Below are 27,884 nucleotides of genomic sequence, written 5' to 3' on the forward strand. Positions count from 1 at the left end.
TCTTTTTGAGGTCACGTTCGAGTAAAAAGTCAGAGACGGCTGGCTCCCATCGCAAAAAAAGGTACCCACGACAAAAATAGCTAAGCTGCACTCTCGTTTATCATTACCACGAATAGACCGTTTTAGGTAACCCTAAGCAACCCGTACCTTAAAATGTGTTAGTTATCTCATCGATATGATTGACAACATTTGAATTGCGATGAGTTACGAAGGTTCCTCCAAACATACTAAGCAATATGGGTAAGAGACAAAGAGCATGAACGGCTGCTATCAGTACCAAAGCTGCCCACATTCTGAAGTAGAAGACTTCAAAAATTTTGGAGGATGAAAATGCAAGGACAGAGACACCGATAACTTTCGTGAGGGTAATTCCACGAAGAACTGTACCTCCAACGTTAGTTAATGCATTGTAGGCTTTGATTACTTGAGTATCTTGAGAGCCAAAGAAGATTTCATTGGAGAACAGCAATTCAGGTAAACTTAGAGTGTATGCACGGGCAATATGGATAGTGAACTCCACGGATAATCCAACGCATATAATTAGGTTCACTAGAGAAACTGCATTCAACGATATAGACCAAAGAGCCATGACCCCGCCAATATTGATCAAGATGGATGCGACCGTGATGACCAAGATGGTTGCGGATGCAAAGGACCCTAGAACCACGGTACTGATGGCCCATATGATTAGTGCTGCGACAGCTAATAAGCTGAAAGTCAAGGACACTATGTTTTGATATTGGACGAAAAATATGTAGAATGGAGAAAATGCAAAAAGGTCTATGCCAGGGTTATATTTTTTCACTTCTTCAACAATTCTGAGAGAATTTTTGTAGGCATTTATGAAGTCGTCTTGGGATCTCAATGGCGAATGGGAAGTCCTGAAGTAACTTGCTTCGATATTATTATCCACGACTGAGATGCTATTTCCATAGGGCGCTTTGCCTCCCAATGGACATGGATCACTCGGTTGTTCAATCCAGTTGCCAAAATAAAACATGAATTCTTTTCCAGTTGGTAATCCTTCCATAGTTGAGCTATATGGAGGTTTATGGTCCAAGTAACAAGCCTGACACATCCTCTCAGGTGCTGTGTTAGGGCAAAATTCTCTTTGATCAAACGGCGAGCTCTTTTTAAACCTACAACATTGGTCCAAATCAGGATTGAGCCAATTCAAGAAATCATCCAACCAATTAGTCGCTGGATCAGCAATTGTTGATTTGTTGCCTCTATTGTATTCTTGAACCAATATATTAGCAACAGAGTATTGATCACAACTTGAAAATCTACCGCAAACCATCTGCTGGTTCTCTCTTGCTGTAATGTCCAAGTTCTTTAAGACGTAGAAAATAGGTGGACCAACGTTTAAAAATTGATAAACTGCATTGAAGTAATCTATCAAATAAGAATCATCAGGAATTGCAATTCTTTGGTCTAGACCTAGCTTGATATGGGGCAATAAACTAAGTGATACTCCAAGCCATAGAATGAAAATTCCTAATATTTTTTTACTGTTTACTTTAGATAGTATCCATGGAGCATAGTACTTGCTGATAAAATTTGAGATTCCTCTGTCATCAATGTCTTCTTCATCCTGTTCTGTTGTATTCAAATCGTGATCTTCTAAATGTAAATGGTTTGTTGCTTTGACCCATGGAAAGAGATCTAATCTTCCTGACTCCCTTCTCTTTTCATCAAGAGCCAACAAGGAGATGAAACTCGTCATTTGCAAAAGGAAGTTCATAGTCACAGCTCCAGCACTATAGAACGCAAAATTTTTAACTGCCGGCATATCTACTCTCGTTGCTAATAGAAACATAGACACTTGCAATAATGCACTGAAAAAGCATGAAGGGCCAATGTTCCCTAAAGCAATTGAGATGTTTTGCTCAGTATTATTTTCTGGGAAGATTTGTTGAGCAAGACGTAATTCGTTAACTATTAAAAAGATGTTGTCTATCCCAACTGCAAGAATCAAAAATGGTATTACCTCTGCAATAATCAAGGTCGATTTCAAGCCAATGAAAGAGAAAAATCCCGCTGAAGAGGTAACAGAAAGTAGGATAATAATAATACCACTTAATCCTAACAGGAATTTGGTTTCTGTTAGTGCTTTGACAGTAGTCGGAAATTTACGTCCAAGTGCCAAAGAAGCATATAGAAACATCAATAAATATGAAATCACTATTACCTTGATATCTGTATTTGTTGATTTATTCAATTCCTCCGTTAATGAGACTTCTGTACTGAAGCTGAATCTCAATTTGCTCTCTTGTCTTATTTTGGAAACCCATTTTTGAAACCCATGTTCATAATCAACAGCCATACTAGTGTAGTTCGAATCTTTCAGGTCGTTGTTGATTAAAATAGTAACAACAAAGGCCCTCGCATTAAAAATGTCATCATTATCAAAAAGAAGGTTTTTCTTTAAAGGTTGCTGGAAAGTGGGAAGACAATTCACAGGTGAATCTGTACAACCTTGCAACTTCTGCCTCCAATTATTTTCGTTAAGGTTACCGATGTCACCTTGGAAATATTGGGTAAAGGACTCAACTGCACAAGTTTCTCCCAAAGGCTTGAAACAAAGATCAGTGAGCGATACACCATCAAGCTTCTGTAGCTCGAGTTCTTTCTCAAACCACCATTTAATATTATCCCAGTTCAAAATCGGTTGGTCATCTGGTGAACTAACAATCAACTGTTCAATTCGATACCATTCACCAAAATTATCTTCGAAATAATTAAGCTCATGCAAAGCAGGTTCTTGAGGACTTACCCACAAATTGACAGGATCTTTTTCTAAATTCAATTTCAATAACCCTAGCGATAATGAGAAGGAAACCGCAAGACTAATCAATATTGTCAGTAATGGATGAGAGGAACAGAAAAAAGCAGTTCCTTTGAAAAATTTTTTAGTTCCCGTGAGAAATAGGTTTTGAAGACTATTTGAAACCTTACTAGCAGTATTAAGACTCGTATTAGCGAAAATGGTATCATCTTCAATATCCTCAGATTCAAACTTCGTTGACCTAACCAGAAATACATGATAGCCTATCACTATTAAAACTAGACAAGACCATGCGATTATTACCGCAAATGAAAAACATGGTAGCTTACCCACTCTACACTTGGTCCCAAAATCTTTAAACCTTGGCAACGAAGGGCAAGACTTAGAACAATCGGAGCACGCGCACTTGTACTCTGAGTCATCGCAATCTCTCATGATACCACCTTTCAACTGTAGCCCCTGATGCTTCAGTTCTTTACTCATATTATATTTGAAGTTCATTTGAAAGGGTGAGCCCCCAAGAAGAGGCTTCTCGTCTCCTAAAAACTTCAAAAAGTCTTGATAATTGGTTGCTCCTCCTCCAATTAAATCCATAGCGTATCCATTAGTTGCCAGAAACTTCACTTCTTTACAAGAATTAAAGAAGCGATCAGCAAATTCTGGATTAACAAAAAAATCCAATTCAGTAACTATCTCCTTCTTCGTGTCAATTGCTGTAGCTGTTTTCGTAATATTGATAAACTTGGATTGGTTTGGAGAACAGGTGAATTCACAAAAGAAATTGAAGAAGTTCTTTCGACATGCTGGGCATGAGCTAATAATTGGCTCTGCTTTGTTTAAATTTGACTGTAAACTAGAAATCTGCTCTTCGGTACAGCATACCTTATCAGTCACGAAGTCGTCTCCACAAATTTGTTTTAGCAATTCAACCGATTTGGTTGACGGAATTACGGCTTCAGTACTATTAGGACATGGCAAAGAGCCTCCAAAAATTGACTTTTTTCCACAATCTCCATACATAGCACAGAATCCATCTTCATGTATTATACCATATACATTGCAAACCACAAATGTTAAAGCAACAATAAAGAAGTAACAGGACTTCATTCTTGAAACACTAATGTCAATTGATATTTAAAGAACAATATCCAACCACAAGTCCGTAGTTATAAAATTGTAGCAATATCTTCTTTATCTTTTTTAACTCTTCTTTTGATATAAATTCTACAGCAAAAATGATGATATTGATATCTTGATAATACGCGCTACTTTTTTTATGACATATAGTATTCTTTTATAGGATTAGAAGTTTAGAAGAGCACGAGAGATGTTGATAGGAGTGTCGGGGACGCTAAGTTCCGGGAAGACAGAAGTCACAAGGTATTTAACCTTTCAGGGATTTAAATTGATCGAATTGGACGACAATGAGGAAGAATTTCTCAATGGTTCCGAAATAACATTGAGCGAAGAGAAAGAATTTGAGGTCGAGAAGAACGGTAACTTAAGCAAAACTCCAGTTGATGAAGCATCGAAAGGATCTATTCAGGCTTGTTCTATGGATCCATTTAAAAGGTTCGTTGATCTTCAAGAGATGTTAGAATTCGTCACGTCACGGTGGAGAGAAGACTTTGTGATATCACATATAAGCGATATACAAATGCTACACCAGCTTCAGAAACGGCCATTCTTTCTTCACATTTCCATAGATGCGCCAATACAGTTAAGGTATGGACGTTACTTATTGAGACAAGGTTCAAATGCGGGAACTAACCTAGAAGATTTCATTAGCAAGAATGATGAACTATTGTTTGCTTCTTCCAATCCCCTAATCGAAATTAACAATCAAGCACAGATAAAGATAATTAATACTTCTTCCTCCATAAAGAATCTTTATATCAAGTTGAGCGAATTAAAGTTACGAGATCAATCTAGGTTACGACCGACATGGGATTCCTATTTCATGAGGTTGGCAGATCTTGCAGCATTGAGATCCAATTGCATGAAAAGAAGAGTAGGTTGCGTAATAGCGAGAGAAAATAGAGTTATTGCTACGGGATATAATGGAACTCCTAGACATTTAACGAATTGTAATGAGGGAGGTTGCGAGAGGTGCAATAAGGGACAAGGTAGCGGTGCGGGTCTATCAACATGCTTGTGTTTGCACGCCGAAGAAAACGCATTGTTGGAAGCTGGAAGAGACCGCATTAGAGGAGACAGTGTTTTGTACTGTAACACATGTCCGTGCTTGACCTGTTCAATTAAAATAGTGCAAAGTGGAATTAAAGAAGTTGTATATGCTCAAAGTTACTCGATGGATACGTTGAGTCATAACGTAATGAGTGAAGCAGGAATAATATTAAGACAATTCCTGCCACCTACAGAAGGCATTTTTATATAAGACATTAATAGACTCTATACTTCTTTATATTGATAAGGACCTGGCTTCTCCTCAGCATGGATTTTTATTTCTTCAATAAGCTTTCCGTCTACTTTCAAGGTTGCCTCAATATCATCACCCGGAACAATTGGTCCCACTCCTTTGGGAGTACCTGTCAAGATTAAGTCATTCTTTTCAAGAGTCATTATACATGACATATGACTAAGAATCTTGTGAATAGGAAATATCATGAGATCAGTTTTGTCGTCTTGTTTCACTTCACCATTGATACTCAAAGAAAGCTCCACATTGTAGGGATCAGGGATCTTAGATTTCGGTATGAAATTTGACACTGGCAAAAAAGTGTCGAAACCTTTACCAATGGACCATGGCAAGCCTTTCTTCTTTGCCTCGTCTTGAACATTTCTAGCAGTCATATCAATTGTCAACGCATAACCGTCTATATATTCTAAAGCTTCCTTTGCCGTTAAGTTTGGCGATAAGTTCGAAAGTGTCCTGTTTAACACAATACCTAATTCCACTTCATGGTGAACCACAACACCTTTAGGAACTAAGAAGGGTCCACTGTTAGGTTTCAAAACGGATGACGACGGCTTCAAAAAGAAAAAGGGTTCTTGGGGAGTTTGGTTATTCAATTCCTTGATATGGGCAGCATAGTTACGACCTATACAAAGAATTTTTCTTGCGTTATCAATATATTTTGAAGACATGTTGAGACCTTTTGGAATTCTCCATTTTAACTTTCTTCGACCATTAAATATACCCAGAATTAGAGTGCGGAAAAATCTTTATCCATTGGTCTTCACCAACCGAATTCACTAAGAAGATCATGAGAGATAACTTATGATAATGAGATTATAGTTGAGTTTCTATACTTCCGCTGATCGTGAATACTAAAGTTTACGTTGAGTATACTTATGTATATAGATATATGTATATAAAACTAATCAGCGCCCTCTAGGAAACTTATTTGGTTCTTTATATTATTACATATTGTCTTCCTTTCTTCACCGTTAGGATCTGGAACATGCTGAAGGCCAATTCTTAAGTCGCAGTAGCACCATTTTAGCTCTTTGTTTAAATTAAGCTCTAAATCGTAACCTAACTCCTTCTTTAGTTCTGTATTGTACAATCTCCTTCTTTTCTCATCAACAAGAGGACCTCTTCCATAAGAATTAAGAATAAACATCTCATGTAAATAAAATTTGGGCCAGTTAGCATGCAAAAACAATAAGCTGGAAGATTTATAAAGATGATAGTTATAGTTATTCTTTGTAGAGTCAGTATCGCTTTGAGCATAAGTTGGCTTTTCTGGGTAGTGATAGTCAATCCGTGATTCATCTTCGTTGTTTCTTGATTGAATATAATCAATTATAGGATCATACTGACCCATAGCGTATAATTCATGTCCTCCTCTTTCATTTACAGGTCCGAATTCTCTATTGAACTCCTTGACCTGATACAAGGGTAAATTTAATTTATGGGCAGCAGTGATGAAGGTTTCTTTGTCTCCTTCACCAGCAGCTCCTTGACTCAATAATGGATAGTAAAAGTCTGGTCCAAACCAATTATAGTACATCGACAAGATTAATGTTGTGTTATGAACTTCTTTATTAATTAATATTTGACCAGTTTCACTCGATGCTTCGGGTATTGCACCTTTACAATCGTGAAATGAAAAGTGAGACAGATCTTTTGTTGTTCCTCTAGCATCTCCAGGGAAATAACTATTTCGTATTTTTGACTTTTCATCAACCTCTATATCGGCGATCTCGTAAAAGTTTGGCGATGTTGATCTCCTCCAAAAGTCCGGCCATAAAACTAAATGATGGGATGTGAAGGGTTCATTAGCAAATAAAACATCTGGATTCTTTAATACGAGATTATCAGCATCCAAAAACAAAACTCTTTTGAAGGATGAAATCATGATTGCAACATTCTTATATTGATAGCCCTTAATTTTTCCTAGTAATGAATCTGGCAAATAGTCTGCCATAATCTTACAAGTTGCATCAAAACTTGGAAGAATGTTAACACAGAACTCAGCATCGAAATCAGACCTGTGAGGCATAATGACTTCTACAGGCAATTTGGAACCATGGGACCTCAAGACTTTCACTGATAATAAAGCTAGCTGATTATATCTGTCACCACCTAAGATAACAATACCATCACCTTTCATAAATTTGTTGAATTTACTCAACTGCAAGAGCTCTGGAGGGAATCCACGAGGCATGTTTTCAAAAAAATGATGATGTGATCTTTTTAGGTCATCTAACTCGTTCTCAGATAGTCTTAAATAGTTGGATAACATGGCCTTTGTCCGAACAGGTTCTTGAAGATAATTCTCCCTCAAGTTTCCCCCATAAAGCATTACTCTGCCGTCTCTATTGGGGAAACTGTTCGAATCCTTAGCGATTCTGTAGTGATCATCATTATTGATAGAAGGAATCTTTGGTTTACTCTCATCTATAACATTCAATAAATCTTCAAAAAACTGTTTGAACCTCTTTCGGAATGAAGATTCCAGTTCTATCCTTTCCAGCCCTGTGGCTTCAAAATTTTTCTCCATCTGCTTTTCAACAAAATTCAACTGAGCAGCGTTGTCATGACTCAGGATGTATTGAATATCATAGGGGGCTCCTTTAGATGTCAGCTTCAAGAAATCTCCTTCCGAAGAGTACTGTTTGCCTTCTTGTAATGGATCTTTTTGGAGTTCCATCACCACAAATCTATTTTTAGGATCGTGATGATACACCGTTAGCCCTAGTTCATTCTTTGATGTATTGATTATTTTCAGGATCCCGTCCCCTTTAATATTATGCGAATTTATATTCCATAGAAAGATTGCATTTATCAACACTATCAACACAGCAGCTATTATTACTGCTTTAAATCGACCGTACATAATAATTATTCTATATTATAAGGAAAATAAGTAACACACAAGAAATTATCAGACACTTAAGTGTATTTTGAGGCCTCACCGTACTCTCCTTATATTCAAGACTTGATTTATGCTTCTTTCAGCTCCAAATATTTGCTTTTTTCTATTTTTGTTTATTTTCTTGACTTTCGGTGGAGTTGTGTGCCTAATCTAAGGTTATACTTAGCTAGCACGTTTCTTTCCTGATTCGTAATGAGTTTCGCATATTTATAGCTACGATATCGAGAAACAATTCACCAAGAAACAATAGAGGCCAGAGCAGCCAAAGGAGTCAGAATAGCCAGAGGAGTTAGGGCCGCCTAGCCATAGAGAAGAAGAGTGATGATTAAATAGATCCTAAGTTTTCATCTTTTAAAATAGTCTCATGCTACAGAAGCCTTCATGAATATCAGTATTAATACGTCCGCTAAGTATATCTGAGTGGAAAACGAGGAGAAGTTTGTCCACGGAGCCACACACTTTACGCGTATGTTCGGTGAACTACAAGGCAGATCTTAAGTGTATCACTTTAAATAAGAGCTGAAAGAAAGAAAGGTTCAAGCAACAAGAAAGAGTTCTGCAGCATTCAAGCTATTCGCGTACCAGTGTTCATGGACAAAGTCGAGTGCCCGTAAAGTACAGGCACACGAGATTTTACAAGGATACGGATTACTCAGTGAACTACATTAAGAAAATACACACATAAATGCGTGACTTTATCGGGGTATTTGAGGTGTTATAAAGTTAACATGCCTATGTACGTATCTAATGATTCTGTAAAGTGATTCTGTTCCATGAGAAGCCTTGCTATGGCTAACGTTTCTTCTTCCTAAGTATCTGGCTCCATGTGTTGTCAGCAAGTGAATCAGAGTCGTCCCCAAATTCTTTCTCGCCCATCGTAGCTTGCCTGAGCTTGTCTCTTCCAGGTGAATACTCTAGCCTTGTGCTTCGGGCTGCTCCTTTATCTCTGGACTCCGTTTTATCTCTGTATGCAGTCACGGTAATCTTTTTTTGAAAGTTTAGACATAAACTGCGTTGTAAGTGTTTGTGTGGCAAGTATCTCGTTGGGGACATGAATTCCAACGAATCGTTGTTTGAGGACATAGAGCAGGATAATAATCCGTCATTTTATGGTAACGGATCTATTTTAAATGATCCCTATGGAAATTTGAATAATAATAACAACACTAATACTAGCTATCATAATCATAATAATGGCAAGAATGAATACGATGAACTGCATAATAACATAGTTAATAGTACAATTGGGCTATCTAATAGGATTCAAGAGTTTGTGAATGATCCAGGATTGAAAATTGACATCGTTTCGTGTGAACGCTTGGTAAATACGTCTGTAATCACATATTCTATTGAGTTGTCAGTTGCGGATAGCGAACCTATTATAGTCAAACGGAGATATAGTGAATTTGAATCGCTTAGAGATAACTTGGCTAGATTATTTCCTTCTGTGGTTTTACCTCCCATTCCGGCAAAGCATTCGATAATAACGTACTTAGTGAACTCAATTAATAACTCCAATGAAGTTACTATGATTGAAAGCAGAAAGAGGTACTTCAAGCAATTTTTGCAAGATTTAATAGGCATTGAAAGGATAAAACATTGCCCATTATTATACAAGTTTCTTGATCCAAATTATGAAATGCATTGGAACAATGCCTTGAATGAACCACCGATCAACTCTATTCCTAACAATTTGCTTTTGGCGAATCCCATAGATCCTTCCGATCGTAATGGGTTATACTCTCTCTTGCCAGTGGTGAATGGATTTGAGTTCAATTCCGGTACCGATAGCGCATCATCTTTGAAGAAGCTCAACGATGATGTTCGAAGATTAAATGACCAAATCAGATCATTTGACCACGAATCACAGTTCTCTTTCGAAATTCCCCAACACTTGGTTTTTTCTGAAAAGCTCTTTAATAAGAATATCAAAATTTTGAATGATTTGAATAAGCTAAATTCCAGGACTTCCAAAAATTTGAAATCAATTATTAATACATTGATTGAATTGGGGGGAAATTTAAACAACTTTTCCTTACAGATTTATGATAATCAATCAACTGAGCTAAGTACCACAATTGAAAAGTTGGGGTCAACTGTGGATTCAAATTTTTTAAACTTTGAAGGATTCTTACTTGAAAATTTTGTTCCAGAATGGCAGGAGCCTGTGTTTCAAATAGTTCAGTATTATCTGTCTGCATTGCAATTAATAAAGTTTTACAAATTCAAGATTATTCAATTTAAGTTAGTTCATAAATTGAAATTCAATAAGATTAACGAATTATCGAATTTTAATGCAACTTTTGATTCCCAGGTGAAATTAGATAACTTGAGAGACTTGGAAACAAGCAGTCCGACTATTAGCAAAGCATTGAAAAAGATAGAGTTAAGACAGAAAAAAGGACGTGGTCTCAAAAAGAAAGGCTCATGGTACGGCCTATTCGGAGGGTCAAAGCAACTTCAATTTTCACTTAATGATTCGAATATGAGTGAGGGTATGGATATTAACAGTCAGTTCAAGCATAAAATCAGTCACATAGAAAAAGAGCTAGATAAGCTAGATCAACTAGTTGAGTTATCCAACAATGATATAGTTAAATTATCTGACGAACTTCATGTGAACTTTCATGAGTTCTTAAAAAAATTAGAGGTGAAATGGCTAATCATGATGTTAGATTTCATTAGAAATGGAAAAGCATTATTTGAAAAAAACTTGCACAATTGGGATGACTTTAAGAACTATTTGGTCGACGATAGTCATTGACATGAAATATTTAACGATATATATATGATTTAATAGCGTAACGTTATTTTATTAATTACTTCCGTTTTAGGAAGTCTAGATGCCTAACATTTTGTTCGAGTGGCAAGATCAAAATCGTTATACACAGATGAATTAAGATGAATATCTATTTAATATATTTTAACAATTAGCCTAAAATGTCAGCAATGGAGTTAGATAATGACATCTCCACTGTGTTGGCCACAATGAGGTCGGAGACAGAAAACTCAGATTTGATACAAATCTTTTACGAATTGGAAGATTTTTATGAGCGAAAGTTATGGCACCAATTGACTTTGTCCTTAGAGCAGTTTTTCCTGATTCCAGAATCAGAGCAATTGAGATTTCAAATCTACAATGGTTTTGTAGCGAAGCTTCTCCTGAAGCTTAATCCGATTAAAGCTACTGATTTCCTTCTTGAAAGTTTTGATGAGAAGTATGAAGATATTGTTGAGAATTTGTTAGTATCTAAGAATTTCTATATTAAACAAATCAAATCAAATCAATCATCAAAAATCGACAATCTAGATGAAGTAATTGAAAATGACGAATCATTGATATATATTAACTTGCAACTCGCTCGGTATTACTTATTATTGAATGACATTCCAAGCGCTGAAAAGATTTTAGATGCTTTAAATTCGAAATTCAATAATGCTGATTTCGAAAGCAATTTCAATTCCAAAATCAATGCCGCTTTTTACTTGACCAATTGTCAATATTATAAGATTAATGAGAATTATAACCAATTTTATTTGAACGGTCTTTTATACTTATCTTCGGTAGATAATTTGCTGAATGATGAGGAAATCAAGTTATGTTATGACTTATGTATATCAGCACTTCTAGGAGACAAGATATATAACTTCGGAGAACTTGTTTTACACAATATCTTGAACGTTATAAAGGATAATGAGTATAATTGGTTATATCATTTGATAATCAATTTGAACTCTGGAAATTTACCGGAATTCAACAAATGGCTTAGTATCGGACTAAAAAAATGCCCATTTTTGACCAAATTTGAAGTATTCTTAAAACAAAAGATTATTATTATGTCATTATTAGAATTAATTTCTCAGAAATCGACAGCAAATAAGCAATTGACGTTTAAGGAGATAAGTAACTTCACTGGCACACCGTTGAACGATGTGGAGCATATAATCATTAAGTGTTTCTCTCTTGGTCTTATCAAGGGTCAGATTAATCAGTTAGATCATGTCTTACTGGTTACGTGGCTCCAGCCTAGAATATTAGATTTAACTCAAATCAAGATTTTGTATGATCACTTGATCAGGTGGACTAATAGCGTAGAACACTTAGGCTTGGAAGTAAACAGGGATGGTGGCTCTATTTGGACTGGTTTATAGATGTTCGATGGAACCTAATTACTCGTTATGTACTTATAGCTTAGTCTCCTCAACGTAATCTACGACGCATCTTTCTATCTGACAGGCAAAGATCTAGACATCGGATAACTATGTCGTGCGACTTTTGTACAAATTAATCGCCAAGACGTTCAGTGAATCAAATGTCGTACCGAGAGCCCAAGTCAAAGGTGCATTAGGAATAACAGATCTATATCGGCTACTTTACAAATTTTCAGATTTATTAAAGGAAGATGTTCATACCGATTCGGTTGTATTCCTTTTTGGCGTGCTTATGGTTTCTTCAACTAACCTTTGCAAATAAAATTCAATTTGACAATTCCTTGAGTTCCCAGGTATGTTCGGGTATGTATTCAAAGGATGCCTGGGGAGGAAGTATGAAGCCTCACATTGGAATCAGGTTGAACGAATATAACAAGAAGAAGTATGATTCGAAGAAACATAAACAAAATGACGATGGCGGCGAAGATATAAGTGTGAGCTTTGTGATATTTGAATATAAGGACATATCACATATTGGCCATGATTTAGGAAATGGCCATTACAGCTATATCTGTGATGATGATGCTATAAGTGCTGGGTTTTGTGAAAAGTCACATAGAGGTAAATTTTTGATGAATGCAAACGTCACTAATTCTACTATCATGACTTCACAATTGACTCACTTTGGGAATGCACATATAAATTACACCGTTCATAGGACAGGATACTATTGTATTGCAACTTACAGTATGGCTCACAAGAAGTACAAGGGTATTATTAATTTTCAAAATGCCTATGGTCACTTGAGTGCAAGTGAAATTCCGAAGTTGCCAGCTTACGGTATTTTGACCTTATGCTACGCTATAGCTTTGGCGTTATTTGGATTTCAGTTCTTCAAAAAAAGAAAGGAGAACCAAATTTTACCTTTGCAAAAATACCTTTTAGCGATGCTTGGGTTTTTAACGTTTGATACTCTTGTTGTTTGGTCATACTACGATTTGGTCAATAGAACGAAGAATCCTACCTCAAAATTCACAAAGTTTTACATGGTCTTTCTTTCCTTAATGAACTCAACTAAGATCACCTTCTCATTCTTCTTGCTTCTTTGTATCGCATTGGGATATGGTGTGGTCTTCTTGAAGTTGGACAAACCAACAATGTTGAAGTGTAAAATTCTAGCTGGTTGCCATTTCCTAGCATCCGCAGGATATCTTATCTCCACCTATTATACTGGAAGCTCGACTACTACAATATCATCTAATTCTTTCGAATCTGGTGGTATGAATGGCCTACTTGGTTTGATTCCTTTGATTCCAATAGGGATAACTTTAACAATTTACTATATCAGTATTTTGGTTGCAATCAGAAGGACCACGGCAAATTTGCATCAGCAACGACAAATTATAAAGTTGCAGTTGTACGAAAACTTATTTAAAATCATTTTCTTATCTGTGGTTCTAACTTTCGGAGGATTGATCTTGTCTTCATTTATTTATTTGAGTATGTCATCTACTGAAATGATTGAGCAACACTGGAAGGGGGCATTTTTCATATTCGAGTTCTGGCCCTCCGTGGTATTTTTCGGTGTCTTTATATGTATTGCATGGTTATGGAGACCCACAGAAACTAGTTATATGCTTGCAATTTCACAACAGTTGTCTACCGATGAAAATGCCGATGAAGAGACTGCTGCAGGAGGTTACCATCAAGGTCATGAATTTGAGTTGGATGATTTATCTCTACTTAGCCATTCGGACAATGAACATGGCGATAACGACAGTTTTGAATTAGATAATGAAGGCGCATCCGCCGCACCTCTCAAATCAAATCCTCCCGACTATGAGGAACTTGAGGGTACGAAGAAACATGATGAGCCATCGAATTCTAATAGTTCTACTCTTTTCAACATAGGTGATGGAGGGGATTCAGATTCCGAAAATGATGCAGATGATCGGTTGAAGAATACAGATCATGATGGTTGAAGAATAAGTTCAAAGATGAAAGAAATAGTAATTGTTGACGCTTTGAAGATATTTTAAATCAACTTTTTGCATACAAATTTCATTGTGAAATGAGGATTTTGGTAAATAGAAGAGTATGTACTATGCTCATAGAAGAGATAATAAAGTCTTGAAAACTGATAAAAAGAATTATAGTAACGGGAACCTCGTAGATCAGTTCAGCCACTTTTAGAATAAAAACATTAGTATATACGCTTCATATGAAATAGATAAGACAAAATTAGGTGCTCAATTCGCTTAATCTCTTTGTTAACTTGTCCTCTGCTGAAGACCAATTTTCAATTAAGCCACTGTAAAGTTTGATTTGTTCGTCACAAAGACCCAACATTGAGCTTTTAAGCTCATTCTTGTTGAAGCGGTCCCAAGCAGGATATTCTTCATTAATGACTTTGCTTGTCAAATCCGCTACAAGTTTAGTTTGCAAATCAATTTCATTTTCTAGTTGATTTATTCTAGCCTCTAATTTAGCTGCTTTATTTTCTGTTGATGATGAAGCGATGTGAGTCGTAGCAGACGTTGAAATTGTATCCCTAATCAATTGAGTTGTATTATTAACAAGTCCACCAGAATGGCTGTTCACAACAGGCGTAGGTGGGGCATGCCTGGCTGAACCAGTTCCATTTAACGCCGACAACTCACTTCTAGTCTTGGATAGGTACTCATGTAATACCTGTAGATCAATTTTCTTATTATGTTGAAATTCGATCAAATGAGTTAATCCAATGATATATCTAGAACAATCCTTTAAGGAAACTAAGAAAGACTCATCAATGTACTTGTGTAAGTTGGACCAATTTTTCAGGAAGTAGGACAAAGAGTCAGCAAATATTTTAAAGTTCGTTGCCATCATAGCAGTTTCCGAATCTCTTGGATTATGAGATGACCCAATATGGGATGTATCAAAGTCAAACCCATTTGATTCGTTAGGCTCATTATTGTATTCATTCTCATGTAGATGTTCATTTGAAGTATCTTTATCATTACCATTTTCATGCTGCTTGCTCGAAGAGCTTGTATTAGTTTGATCGTTATCCTCGTTATCCATATCATGCTTGGGTGATCCATTACTTTCAGCGGTATTTAATGCTAATTGACTTTCGGGAGACGCATGGTCCTGAAGCACCGCCAATTTTGCAATCTGCTTCAGGAATTGTTCATAGTCAGAGCTTAAATCATTATTTCTTTTATTTAACCTTGAGAATATCTTATCCAACTTTATCAAATTTTCGTATAACTTCTTCAACCGATCACTTATCTCAAGAATATCCTTATTTGTTTCTTTCTTATGTTTTGAAGGAGTTAAAAAGTTCATAAGCGTTTCCGTGAGGTCTTCATTTACGACCTTGTTGACAAAACCACTTGGTTCTTCTGTGTCGATTTTATTAATCTTTAGGTTCTTGATGAATGTTGTCCAATCAGCAGAATCGCTTAAAAACAAATGAAAAACAGATGACTGTGAAAGTATCTTATGTTGTACAAAATACCTTATGAATCTATTAAGAGAATTCAATCGTTTGTGAACAAATTCCATGCTGAATGTATCGCCGGTCAAATATTTGAAGTTCAGCTTCGAGGGTAACGGAGGAACCAAATACTCCGGATAGTCATTAATCAAACACTCATGTAAACATCTAAAGTCATCGTAACGTCTTCTGACTTTAACGGTGATTTCATCACTATTCGTACTTTCTGGTGGGTTTACATTGCTATCACCACTTGAAGCCAATTTTTTAATAGATGGATTGTTAGTAGTAGTGGTTATCAAATAGGAGATATATGGCTTAGAAGAACTATCCAAATCCCTCATAGGGCTCGATACAGCACATTGTATATGATATTGCTCAAAAAGCTTCTTTGCTTCCAGGTGTTGTTGATCTTGTTGGCGAACTCGGCTGTCTGGCAGCTCATTGTCAACAGAATCATTAGTTTCGCTCGCAAGCAAAGCTGACTCAGAAGTATCTTGCACCTGCTGAGTCGGTGAACTCGACTCCTGATGGTCGTCTTCCTCACGTTCTTCCGGTGCTTTTGACGTCTCCTGTGTGTGTGTTTCCTTGTCATCATCATCTGCATTCTCTGAGTTTTCTTCCTCAATTATTGTTTCTTGCTTGCTTGGTGATCCATTTGTAATAACATCATCTCTATCCCACTGAATAGAAGTGAATTGATCTTCTGAACCCATCTTATATTATTGATTGAACCAATATCTTTAGCCTTTCTATAATTGCCACCGCGTATAAATGTTTTTATCTTAAACTCGATAATAGAATACTGAATATCATAACTTTATAAGGACAGCAATAATTACAAATGACAAGGAAATTAGTCAATTCGATAACAGCGTTTATTTAATGATAGAATTTCTACAAAATATGAATTTAAAGTTTTTCTTTTACATATCTAACCGTGGTATACGACCATGGTATACCTTTATGCTTCCTATTATCAGAACATAAAGGTGAATCTTCGTGAATATTCTAAGAAATCCTCCGTGAATTCTAAAGAACCAACCAGACACCAGTGGCTATTAAAACAATTCCTATAAGAGCAGTAATAATGCCAGCACCTGCCCTGTCTCCACCATCCAAAGTTAATGGTGGTACTCCTGTATTTAAAATGGCATAACCACCTGATGGATTACCCTTGGACGAACCGCCATCACTGGCAGTATATGGAGGGGGCCTATCATGAACCCGCAAGTTTGTCATAACTTCTAAAGCAGCCATCTGTTCACCGAGTCCCCAGACACCGTCCCATCCAGTCGAATTGAGCCAATTTAAGCCGCAAGTGACACCATCACTTCCACCAGAGCACGAATGAGCAGCGGCATTCGCCGATGAAATTAACCAGTTTGATATAGTTGGTTCTGTCACTGGTGCCATCACTGAGGTCAAGCCCAAAAATCTAGAAAAGTAGGCTTTGAATGATCTTTGATCTTGGTTACAATTATAATTAGGACTGTCAGTTGGATCACAAGCTCTCTCGTACATCACTGCGTCAGCATATTGTATGGAACTATTTTTGAAGAATATTTCAGCACCATTGACCAAGTTCACTGTACGATTGAGCCAAACAGTGTCAGCAGTATAGTTCCACAAATATGCTGCACCTGACATCATTAAGCCCTGATTGTATGTCCAGATCAATTTCGTTACCTTTGAACAATTTTCGACCTTAACACCATCATAAACCCACCAGTTTTCTCCTTCCGTGAGTAAACCAGTGTTATACAACCAGTCCCAGACCCTTTCAGCCCAGTCGACGTAACTGTCATTTGAAGTGTATCTTGCAAGACGCGCTGCCAAGTGGAAAAGACACCCATTTGATACAGAGTTTTTATAGTTATAACCAGAATTCCACTCGAAAATTTGCCATCTAAGACCTCCATTACATTCCTTCTCATCCCATCTTGCTGACATAGTGTTGAAGACCGCTTGAGCCAAGGACAACCACGCTTTTTTCTCATCTGTAGGGTTACTGAAATTCTTCTCAGCTGCGCCCATTACTGCTATTCCCCAAAACCCTTGATCATCGTTACCTTCAGTTACAGATTGATTCAAAGGTATATAGTTATAGTTTTCTCCTGTCTGATATTCCAAGGCCTCTTTGATTAATGGCACATAGGTATCGTTTTCCATATAGTATGAATAATCAATAAGGGATCCCCAAGCTCCGCCAGCTTCCCACCAGTAGTATGGCCAAGTAAACATTCCAATTGTCCCTCCATAAGTTGTACCCTCGTAATAATTCAACAATCCTTTAGCGATTATCGCCGTATCCTCCTTAATTGTAGTGACATTATTGGTATCTATCCACATACAACTGATCAAGTTGACCAACAGAGATATTAACAAAACGACTGATGATTTCATTTCAAAGACCGTGTAGTATCCTCTGCTGTACAAATAACCTTTAACGTGGCCCTTAAAATGATTGAATCAACGTGTTCTAATTAGTTGATCCCACTTGGCTTTTTATTTTTTTTTTTTTTCTTGTCTGTCTATAAAGCCCCGAAGCCCAAAAGGTAAAGGAAGGGATCAACTAAATTACTAAAAATACAATTTTGAATAAAACTAAGAGCTATAATCTATAAAAGTACTAATGATTGAAGACTGGATCTAGGTTTGCACCAGAAGGTACGGCATTTTGGGGAGTTATTGCGTTAGAAGGAGTAATTCCAGAGTGAATTTCCGATGAGCTAAGGACATTTTCGCGTTGTTGGATGCGATCCCCTTCTTCTGAGTCTTTCTCTGTACCAAATTGATCTTGTTTGTTATCGCTCTCCGACTCAGTATCTCCATCTTGTGTCTCGTGTGCTTCTTCTGAGTCTTCGTCATCCTCTTCGTCTTCTTCTTCTTCTTCTTCTTCTTCTTCTTCATCGTCTTCATCTCCGTTGACATCGTTCCCATGCACGACTCCGTCATGAGCGTCATTCTCCGGCTTTGCTTCATCTGCTTTTTTAGAATCAAGTGGCTTGGCCACCTTGCTGCTGTCGGGTTCCGTCAAACGCTTGAAGTTCATAAAGTCATTAATAAAGTCTTCTTTATTTAAGGATTTGATGAAGGTCTGTATGTCAGTGTTGAATTTGCTCAAGTCAGAGAACAACTTCTCATAGACTAAATGAGCTGTGTGGAAGTTATAATCTACTTCAGCTCTCTCGGTTTTCTCCTTCATCTCATCTACTATTTGTTCCGTCACTATAATGAAGTTTTCAGGATAGATTCTCGAAAGCTTGTGCACTTGGTGGTTGAACTTTATAATAAGTAAATTGAAGTTTATATTATAGTTCAAATACAAGCTTGAATTGCATTTTAGTTGCGAATCTTTGTAACATTTGTACCAGCATTTTATGGAATTAACATTTCGGAAATTAGTCGCCAATAGATTAGGATCATTTGTATTTGTTGAAACATGGTTGAACTTATTAACTATGGCAGCAATCACAGGTTCTAAGTAAATTATTCTGATGTTTTCCAATAGCAAATCCCTATACTGCTTTTCATTGGCTATATTCTTGCTATGAAGGTTTAAGCTACCTTGGAAATTGTTATCTAATTCCTTCACAAAAACATAGTTTTCTAAGTTTTTGTTTCTGTTCTTCTGTATTTGAGAAATGAATTCATCAAAATTTCCAAACACATTATTCAACCGATATGGATTAGTATAACATTTTGAGCACAAGTTATAGCTCATACTGAGATCGTCATTTGAATCCAACTTTGAAGAGCATATTTCACAACTCTTTGGTTGTTTATAAGCAGCTGAAACCTTATCTACTGGCATTGAAACATTGTTGGCCGGCTGTACCAAATGCAGTCTTACTGTGTCCACTTGCTGTGATCTATCGATGTGAGACAGTGGAATCTGGCTATTGTAGAATGGTTGAGATGGTCGCGCTGTCTGTTGAGACAATGGCGTATGTCTTGGAGTTGAACCACTCTGTGTCGGAGCAGACAGGAATTTATACAACGAGAATTGTTGTTGACTAGGAGTTGGAGCAGACATCTCTTGAGCTTTCACCTTTCCGTCAAAAATTTCATCGTCCATGAATATCTCATCTGCTCCTAACGTACCATTCTGACTCTGCTGTTGAAACTGTTTCATGCCATAAAGCATTGTTTCCTCCGCCAATGGCTTCCTCAGTTTCTTTTTTTGCCTTTCGATAATTCGACACTTGGCGCAAGTCTTGTATAATCTCACTTCAGGGGGTTCATCGTCCATTCTCTTCCTTTTACAACGACGACATCTTCTCACGTCACTCATCTTCGCTTATTGGTAACTAGATACCTTTAGTCCAGTACGGTCTTTATCTAATACTTTATCTAATAAAGCTTAACTAAAGTCACTGAAACAGCCCCAACTCTTCAAATTGTCTAGTATAACTTATACAGGTAAGATATAGCCTCTGTAAAGTTCTTTAGTTTTGCAGTTGCACTAGCGTTCGCGACGGTCTGAGCTCTTACTTTCCTTTAATTCTTTTCTAAGCTCTTTGACGGGCTCCGCTGTCTGGCTATCTCTTTCAAATAGTATCTATAATCGACTGCCTTCTTCTGACTGTCTTCTTCTACGGAGTTTTGTTACTTTGTTATTACTGTTCAAAGTAATGGCAAATGGAAGTGTGATCTACGTCCCCCTAATTTCCGACCCATTCCAATTCCTTCGTCGACAAATTATGTAAGCTTCTCTTCACGTGTAGAGTTTAAAATGTATCTAAAGAAGACAATTTAGGTTATTAACAGCTCATGGAGTCTTTCAAGACATGTCAGGATGTGGTATAGACTCTCATAGTTGCGGCCATATTGAAAAGTGCATTAGAGTGGGAGGTGGAAATTTTTCCAGCGAGGGTCTGAAAAATTGTGAGAAGCTGGCGAGAGAGCAGCACCCTACAAGAAGGTACTAAGGGCTAGTGCAATAAGTTGAGCCGACTATTAAACGATATATTTGGAGTACCTGTGGTCTCCTGGTGCTGGTTTATGCTGTTACTAAACCCCTTGTAGGCAAGTTTAATTAAATTGTAAAGTCACGTGAATATTTTTCATTCTGAAACCTCTTTTAGATACAGTAGAGTCCAGAGGCTTAGGGCGTTCTCCAGAGTCTTCTAAATGACTTCTAATACACCATCTTAACCCAAAGTCTGACATCGCGATCCATTTATTCCCTTGCTAGTATCTTTCTTCAACTCCATTTGCTGAAGATATAGCCCATCATCATCATTGGCCTGTATATAACATAGTCATTTTTGTCTTTCCTTTCACTTGTTCTGCCACTCGAAGCTCCGTGAAGATAAAGAGTCTTAATAATAAAGTACGTAGAATTGCTGTTAGCAGAAGCTATTTTACACACGTATAACATATCGACGAATATTATTGCAATATGTCCAAGGCGATTGTTCGTACGATAAAGAATGTGGCCAACGGCTACTCATCCGTGCAAATTATGGTTAGAAATGCAACGTCGAACGATCCAGCGGGCCCTACTTCGTTTGATATGGAAGAAATAGCCTCTTATACCTATCAGAGCCAAACTGATTTCTTGGAAATTATGGATATGTTGGACAGGCGTCTCAATGACAAAGGGAAAAACTGGAGACATATCGCCAAGTCTTTGACGGTGTTGGACTACTTAGTGAGATATGGGTCGGAGAAATGTGTTCTTTGGTGTAAAGACAACTTATACATTATCAAGACTTTGCGGGAGTTTATCCACATAGACGAATCCAATAATGATCAGGGAGCAATAATCAGAGTCAAGGCAAAAGAGTTAGTTGCATTATTGAGGGACGATGAAAGGTTGAGACATGAAAGAGAACTTGCTGCTAGATCCCAGAATGGCCGTCTTGATGATACTGGTAGAAGAAGAAGAAGGAGAAACTCTCGTTCTAGAAATGGAGATGATCCTTATGATGATGAATTGCAACAAGCTTTGGAAATGTCCAGGCTCACTGCTGAAGAAGAGAGGAATCGGAATGCAGCCCCTACTAACAATGATTCTGATCTCGAGCAAGCTCTAAAGTTGTCATTAGAGGAAGAGGAAATGAGGAGACAAAAACAGAACGATAATTTACTAGATTTAAATGATACACAGCAACAACAACAACAGCCGCAATACTATATGGCTACTGGGTACTATCAGCAGCAGCAACCTCAGTACACTGTGGTGCCGCAACAAACTCAGCAGTATGACATGTTTGGAAATCCTATACAAAACCCTATGAATACCGGTTTGTACCAACAATATCAAAATACTTATCAACAACCAAATCAGTTTACCGGTTTTAATTTTGGACAGCCTCAACAGCAGGAGTTACAACAAGCTCAACCGCAACCTGAATTACAGCCACTCAAGACCGGTACGAACAACCCTTTTGCGTTGCATTCAGAATCAAACTCTCAACCTGTGCACTCAAACACGCAAACTCTTAATGATCTTCAGTATCAACAACAACAACAGCAACAACAACAACAGGCTCAACCCCAATTCTTCACTCAACCGACGTCCCAACCGACATCCCAACCACAACAGCTTAGACCCCAGACTACTTCTTCGTCAAAGTTTAATGATTCCACACACGCAGATTTGAATAATCTTTTATCGCAAGGTACTGGAATTGATACTTTTGGTAATACTGGTGATTCAAGAATCCCTCATCAACATACAAGAACTCAAACCTTCATAAACTCGAGTGGTACTGGATTCAAGCAACAGGATGATACTAAACTAAATACGACTACTACGGGTAATCCTTTCTTGACTGGTGGAGGAGGATACCAGACTCAAGCCCGTCAGGAGCCGGCTCACACAGGATATGGGTTCGGTAATGCTCATTCTCAAACACAGCAACGAACAGGTTATGATGGACCAAGCTTGATAGATATTTGATATACTCCCTACTCCATGTTTCTTATTTTACTCTTTTTTTTTTCAGTCTACTTTTGCTTTTTGTTCTTATATTGTTCAATTGCTACAGTAACAGATTTCTTCTAGTTTTAATCTAGAAGAATTATTGTACCCAGATCATAAAGATCTAAAGTGACAATAGTCCATAAAATCTTATGTACAAATACTATGTTACAACAAATAAGTTTACTATGAACGTCTCTTTTATTATACCTATAAGATGAAATCTTCGAGCTTCTCTAACTTCATTTTAAAAATAGACTTCACACACCAGTCCCAGTCGATGATCATTCCCTCAGGCTCAATCTTCTTGAAGTTGTTGATTAGTTTGGTATCTTTCGACTTATTAGCAATGACTATTTTAATTCCGTCAACCGATTGAAGAAGAGATTTAATGTTCGATGCATTTATTGTTTTCACGGGTCTCATTTCAATTGCCCCTTGAGAACTAAGGATTCTTGAAATGACTTCGACGCCACCATTCAAGTTCGTTGATAAGTTAAACTTCATATCTTTAAATAATTCTCCTTTTTTCTTTCCTTTTAAAAGATTTGAGAACCCATTTTTGGCATTTGCAGCAATTCCTAATTCAGCATTAAGCTCTTTAGTTGCTATGACTTTGTCAAGAGAATAGTCATTAATGTTGAACTCTTTTGATATTGAATCCCAAGACCATGTATCTAAATTTCCTTTGCTGAGAATATCAGACAAATAATTAGGATGTATGATTTTATCGACTTTGCTCAAACTCCTCAAAAACTTTTCCGTTCTCAAGATTCTTGGAGCTACTAAAGTGTTGATGTCGTACTTTTCTGATAAGTCTGTCAATACCTTGATTCCAGCTTTAGCCAACTTTGCTGAATCAGGTTTCGACAAAGTAAGCACTTGTTCACATCCCGTCATAACGGCGATGATTTGGAAGTCAGAATTAGTGCTTTTAGTGGGCCTTGTTTTCTTTTTAAATGGCTCAGGAGTTTCAACAGTTTCAGTTTCATCTTCAGGGAGAGAGCTCCGGCGTTTTTTAGGAGTCAAAGAGTTTTCAAGCTCTTCCATGTATGACTTCATTTTTCTAGCACTCCTCGATAATTCTTTATAATTATTCAAATCGGCCATATCTGAATGCAATTTCTCCGCCGCTTTCTTGGCAGCAGATCTGCCACCAAGTCTTTGCTCAAGAGGAGGACTTTCATCATCTTTTGTGGCGTTACTTATAATTTTATCTTTGGGAGATGGCAACAAAGGTGGTGTTTCTTTTTCTGAAAATGATTTCGTAAATGACTGAGGAAAATCTTCCTCTTCAGCTGGAATGATTCTTGTATTGGCTTTAGCTTGACTCGTCAGTTCGTTAATCAATTGACGAGTCTCTGGTTCGCTGCAACTATCATCAACATCACCCTCTGTGGTCTCTACCATAGATTTTGTATACCAGCTTTTCAATACCTGCTCGTCGAGCTTCGTTTTTCCCAATAGAGTCTCGACACCTTCGCCATTTCCTAGATACTGAAAATGAGGCTCATTATGGTCAAGCAATTTCCAATTCGCAAAGCATTCCTCCAACCAAATATGATTGACAACCTTGACATTGGTACCTCCGGCTCTATTAGCCCATTTATTTGTTGCTGCTTCATACTTTTTGCCAGTAGGTTTTGCTGCAATCAAATAATCATTTTCCTTGGTCAACGTTTTGGTAAATGTGCCTCCCAAGATGGTTATTAACATAGATAAGTAGGTTCTAGCATCACCGCTATAGTTGGTTACCGAAATTCTCAACTTTTTGAAGTTAGGCAAAGGTTCTGGGGGAATTGGATAATGAAGAAAGTTGGAGTTCAATGGTAGAACCCATTTATTTGTAACTATAATCGAATACAACCACTGCAAGTTTGCCACTATTATTCGGTTAGACTTGCAGCTTTTCACGTACTGTTCGCCAGCTCTGTACTGGCCAATGTAGATGTCAACCTCTTCTTCGTCAAAATTATTCAATATCTTACCACCATGACGTTCAATCAATGTTTTCACTGCATTAAATAATCTTTCAGATAATTTATAATCCGATTTGATATAAACACTCTTGCCTTGAAAAAAGTTGGAATCAAAATGGTTTGGAGGAACCTCCTGGCTCTCTTGAATGAAATGATTTGGCGTAGATGGCGAAACCATTTGCTCGTTTTGGGAGGAATCGCCAATTTTCGACTTTGACATCAAATATGACGTCTCGCTCAACTTTCGGCCAAACTTGAGACAATCGTCTATCCAGCTTGGACTTACTATCTTTATATCTATATCATCAACACCATTACTTTGGCCCGTAGCACTTAATGCAATGATACTCTTTTCGTTACTTAAGTCAACCGCAATCAAATGAGTAGTATACCTCGTTAACTCGTCAAAAAACTGTCCCCCAAATGCCTGGACACCCCCATATATCGCTTCCTTATCCCCAACAGGTAAATTGTCTGCCACACATATAAAGCAGTCTTTCATGAAATATTTGGGGTCAGGATTAAATTTCTTAGGATTTAAAGGCTTGCCCTCCTTGACACTTTCAAAGACCCATTCAGGAGACGTTATGGGGACCATACATTTCTTTGCCGTATTATACTCTATAAAATCGACACTTCGTGTAACAATATGATGTATTACAGAGCTCACATTATCGCTCAAATAATTCTGACTATTATCGTGTTCTTCTTTTCTAAATACCTTTCCTCCATTATCTTCTATGGTTCGAGTAACCCTTTTGATTTCATCATCGCTATTGAAGGGTTCAGAGCTTATTACCAAGAATGAACAACCCTCGAACATCTTCTTTCCCTGTGTTTACTTACTCTAAAGGTATGATAAACAGCCTAATGTATTTAATATAAATAACGCGCCTTTAGCTTTATTTTTTTTTTTTCTACTAGAGTGCCTCTAAAACTTTTGACGTTGATAAGTAAGTAAGTAGAGAAGATCTATAACATATTACCTACGGATATAAACATCCAAAGCATCATTAGAGTGATGAGGTATGCAAACTTCATAATTAAATACTATGAAAAGAATGAAGGAAGATATCCATATTCTTGTTCATAGTTTTTCGTAATCTTTCTTACGTCAACCTGATGGAATGCTCCACACAATGCTGTGTGATATTCTAAGAAAAGGAGTCAAGTAAAGATTTGTAGTTTAGTTATTATCTAAAGCAAGTTCTAGAATTAACTGCTAAGGTTAATTCTCAGAGTTGACAAACTTTCGTCAAGCAAATCTTTACCTTCAGCAAGGTATTTTTTAGCCCAGCTACGACATAAGATACTTGCCTTCATGAATTTTCTTGTAGCGTATTTCTTGAAAAATTCATCGTGTTCAACAGGCGAAACAAGAAACTGGAAAATGTGTTCTATGCAAGTTCTCATGTCATTAAGTCTATAGCCACCAGAGTAATGGATCAAGTTACCGTTCCAGACAGGTATCTTACCTAAAATTAGTCTTGATAAATACATTGCAGATGCACAACAGAGGGAAGGTTTCATCCCTATGAACCTATGATCAATTGCAGTAATTTCTAATAAATACTTTCCTAAGGTTCTCAGTTGAATGTCATAATCATCAGCTTTAGAGATTCTTCTCAAAAAATTCATTGGGTTTGGATAATTCAAATCAAAATTAAGGACCTTGAGAATGTACTTTTCGGCTTGCAAGATTTCATCTTCCGTGTATGATCCATCGGTGAAATAAGCATAGTTCTTAACCGATGGAGAGAACACCTCCTCGTATTTGGCCGCAATGAATAACGATCCAGTCGCTAGAAGTTGTAGTTTATCAATTTGAATTGTCTCTATTGACAAAAATCTATCCATCAAATTAATTGCAAGAAACAAGCTTTCGGGTAACAATCTGAATCGCAAATGCATTTCTACTAGCCAATCGACTAAAATTGACCTCATTTTAGGTTTAAGATGTCTTTGATTCAGCAAATATTGGGGATCTGGAAGCATTCTGGTTTCCAAATTGCTGAAATAATTGAATATATCATTAACATATTCACTGGCCATAAGTGGGTCATCCATATCTTCTTCATCCAAATCTTGCCACTCATAGTCGATTATTCTAGACTTCTTATATGATGAGGAGTTACTTGAGATGTGAAGTTTTTCAACCAAATTATTAGAAGACTCCGTTGCCTGTCTCTTTTGAGGCAATCTTGCCGGAATAGCTAACTCTTTTCTATTTTCTGTATTAGACGCAGATGAGGAAGACAGTGAAGACAGGCTCGATGCCTTGATATCAAGCGATGCAATTAGATTATTTTCCGTATTAGTAGCGTTTTTATTAACGTTGGAATTATTATGTGTGTTAGTAGAATTAGTGAGCTTTTGTGCGTGAGTATTGGCTGTTCCAGCATTTTGCTTCACAATCAATCGTTGCTGCTGGAGCGGTGCAATATCACCACCCAATGGTCGTCTTTTGCTAGTATGGGCTGGCTTTGATCCCATAGCGCTGGCCCCGTATTGATTCGAAACGTCACCCAAGTATTGACGGCTGTTGACAACCACGTCATCAGAAGACCCCGGTTGTGAGGCCGGCAAAGTGCTATCAGGACGGCTAGAGACTTGAACCTGTTGAGCTGATGCTTGCCGCTGTAACTGCTCATCTAGCTGACTATGAATTACCTTTGACCTAGTCATTCTGTACTCATTCTCTTTGTTGATCGTTTGAGGCATGGTTGCACTAGACTGCTTGTACTAACTTTAGCTCCGTAGTTTCTTCTAGCTGCAAATCGACTTTATCCTACTTGTAGTTTCGATTTGATTGTCTTCCGCCAAATTCCGTTTCTCTTTATTATAACTGCTGTCGCTGTTTGCTCCTCCAATCCGCTATTCGTTCCTCTATTATAGTTTCCGTAGTTCTTGTCCGTGTTTCTTGCTTGAAGAGTCACCCTTAATATTTAGCAACTTCCTTAAGACTTAAGCAACAAAAACCCTGATATCTTCAATACTTATGATAATTCGTCGATCTTCATGTATTTTACTGTTTTGTGGGTACTATTTTTGATGATGTTTTTAAATGCCCAAAAAGGAACAATCGCGTGGAACCTTACACAAAAGTCGCTCCGATCAAATATAAACATGCCATTATAGGAAGTAATATAAACTTAGATTAAGACACTACAAGTGCAATAAGACTTTTTAAGCACTTAAAGCG

General features: G+C 37.3%; 13 protein-coding genes across 13 annotated transcripts; 5 read left to right on the top strand and 8 right to left on the bottom strand.

The window, feature by feature from the left end:
* Positions 1-148: 148 nt before the first annotated feature.
* Positions 149-3,895, bottom strand: NCR1 (sphingolipid transporter; the record flags this gene model as incomplete). The annotated part of the gene is made up of 1 exon (XM_062954033.1): positions 149-3,895. The coding sequence occupies one exon, from the start codon at positions 3,893-3,895 to the stop codon at positions 149-151; it is 3,747 nt and encodes a 1,248-aa protein (XP_062810776.1).
* A 220-nt stretch (positions 3,896-4,115) lies between these two features.
* On the top strand, positions 4,116-5,186 carry PRCAT00004063001 (deoxycytidine monophosphate deaminase; the record flags this gene model as incomplete). The annotated part of the gene is made up of 1 exon (XM_062954034.1): positions 4,116-5,186. One exon carries the CDS (start codon positions 4,116-4,118, stop codon positions 5,184-5,186), a length of 1,071 nt encoding a protein of 356 aa, XP_062810777.1.
* A 14-nt stretch (positions 5,187-5,200) lies between these two features.
* PRCAT00004064001 (uncharacterized protein) lies at positions 5,201-5,896 on the bottom strand (the record flags this gene model as incomplete). The annotated part of the gene is made up of 1 exon (XM_062954035.1): positions 5,201-5,896. The coding sequence occupies one exon, from the start codon at positions 5,894-5,896 to the stop codon at positions 5,201-5,203; it is 696 nt and encodes a 231-aa protein (XP_062810778.1).
* Positions 5,897-6,129: 233 nt separating this feature from the next.
* MNN24 (Mnn24p) lies at positions 6,130-8,094 on the bottom strand (the record flags this gene model as incomplete). The annotated part of the gene is made up of 1 exon (XM_062954036.1): positions 6,130-8,094. The coding sequence occupies one exon, from the start codon at positions 8,092-8,094 to the stop codon at positions 6,130-6,132; it is 1,965 nt and encodes a 654-aa protein (XP_062810779.1).
* Positions 8,095-9,184: 1,090 nt separating this feature from the next.
* On the top strand, positions 9,185-10,897 carry PRCAT00004066001 (uncharacterized protein; the record flags this gene model as incomplete). The annotated part of the gene is made up of 1 exon (XM_062954037.1): positions 9,185-10,897. The coding sequence occupies one exon, from the start codon at positions 9,185-9,187 to the stop codon at positions 10,895-10,897; it is 1,713 nt and encodes a 570-aa protein (XP_062810780.1).
* Positions 10,898-11,073: 176 nt separating this feature from the next.
* Positions 11,074-12,285, top strand: PRCAT00004067001 (proteasome regulatory particle lid subunit; the record flags this gene model as incomplete). The annotated part of the gene is made up of 1 exon (XM_062954038.1): positions 11,074-12,285. One exon carries the CDS (start codon positions 11,074-11,076, stop codon positions 12,283-12,285), a length of 1,212 nt encoding a protein of 403 aa, XP_062810781.1.
* Positions 12,286-12,536: 251 nt separating this feature from the next.
* Positions 12,537-14,267, top strand: PRCAT00004068001 (uncharacterized protein; the record flags this gene model as incomplete). Its single annotated transcript, XM_062954039.1, has 1 exon — positions 12,537-14,267. The coding sequence occupies one exon, from the start codon at positions 12,537-12,539 to the stop codon at positions 14,265-14,267; it is 1,731 nt and encodes a 576-aa protein (XP_062810782.1).
* A 259-nt stretch (positions 14,268-14,526) lies between these two features.
* SNX4 (Snx4p) lies at positions 14,527-16,485 on the bottom strand (the record flags this gene model as incomplete). Its single annotated transcript, XM_062954040.1, has 1 exon — positions 14,527-16,485. One exon carries the CDS (start codon positions 16,483-16,485, stop codon positions 14,527-14,529), a length of 1,959 nt encoding a protein of 652 aa, XP_062810783.1.
* A 316-nt stretch (positions 16,486-16,801) lies between these two features.
* Positions 16,802-18,175, bottom strand: DCW1 (putative mannan endo-1,6-alpha-mannosidase; the record flags this gene model as incomplete). The annotated part of the gene is made up of 1 exon (XM_062954041.1): positions 16,802-18,175. One exon carries the CDS (start codon positions 18,173-18,175, stop codon positions 16,802-16,804), a length of 1,374 nt encoding a protein of 457 aa, XP_062810784.1.
* Positions 18,176-18,401: 226 nt separating this feature from the next.
* Positions 18,402-20,066, bottom strand: PRCAT00004071001 (uncharacterized protein; the record flags this gene model as incomplete). Its single annotated transcript, XM_062954042.1, has 1 exon — positions 18,402-20,066. The coding sequence occupies one exon, from the start codon at positions 20,064-20,066 to the stop codon at positions 18,402-18,404; it is 1,665 nt and encodes a 554-aa protein (XP_062810785.1).
* A 1,110-nt stretch (positions 20,067-21,176) lies between these two features.
* PRCAT00004072001 (epsin) lies at positions 21,177-22,682 on the top strand (the record flags this gene model as incomplete). The annotated part of the gene is made up of 1 exon (XM_062954044.1): positions 21,177-22,682. The coding sequence occupies one exon, from the start codon at positions 21,177-21,179 to the stop codon at positions 22,680-22,682; it is 1,506 nt and encodes a 501-aa protein (XP_062810786.1).
* Positions 22,683-22,913: 231 nt separating this feature from the next.
* Positions 22,914-25,505, bottom strand: ESC4 (Esc4p; the record flags this gene model as incomplete). Its single annotated transcript, XM_062954045.1, has 1 exon — positions 22,914-25,505. One exon carries the CDS (start codon positions 25,503-25,505, stop codon positions 22,914-22,916), a length of 2,592 nt encoding a protein of 863 aa, XP_062810787.1.
* A 392-nt stretch (positions 25,506-25,897) lies between these two features.
* Positions 25,898-27,403, bottom strand: CLB2 (B-type cyclin; the record flags this gene model as incomplete). Its single annotated transcript, XM_062954046.1, has 1 exon — positions 25,898-27,403. The coding sequence occupies one exon, from the start codon at positions 27,401-27,403 to the stop codon at positions 25,898-25,900; it is 1,506 nt and encodes a 501-aa protein (XP_062810788.1).
* Positions 27,404-27,884: the final 481 nt, after the last annotated feature.

The sequence above is a fragment of the Priceomyces carsonii genome (assembly GCF_900007245.1).
Source record: "Priceomyces carsonii strain CBS4050 genome assembly, scaffold: Debaryomyces_carsonii_scaffold_4, whole genome shotgun sequence".
Lineage (NCBI taxonomy): Eukaryota > Fungi > Ascomycota > Pichiomycetes > Serinales > Debaryomycetaceae > Priceomyces > Priceomyces carsonii.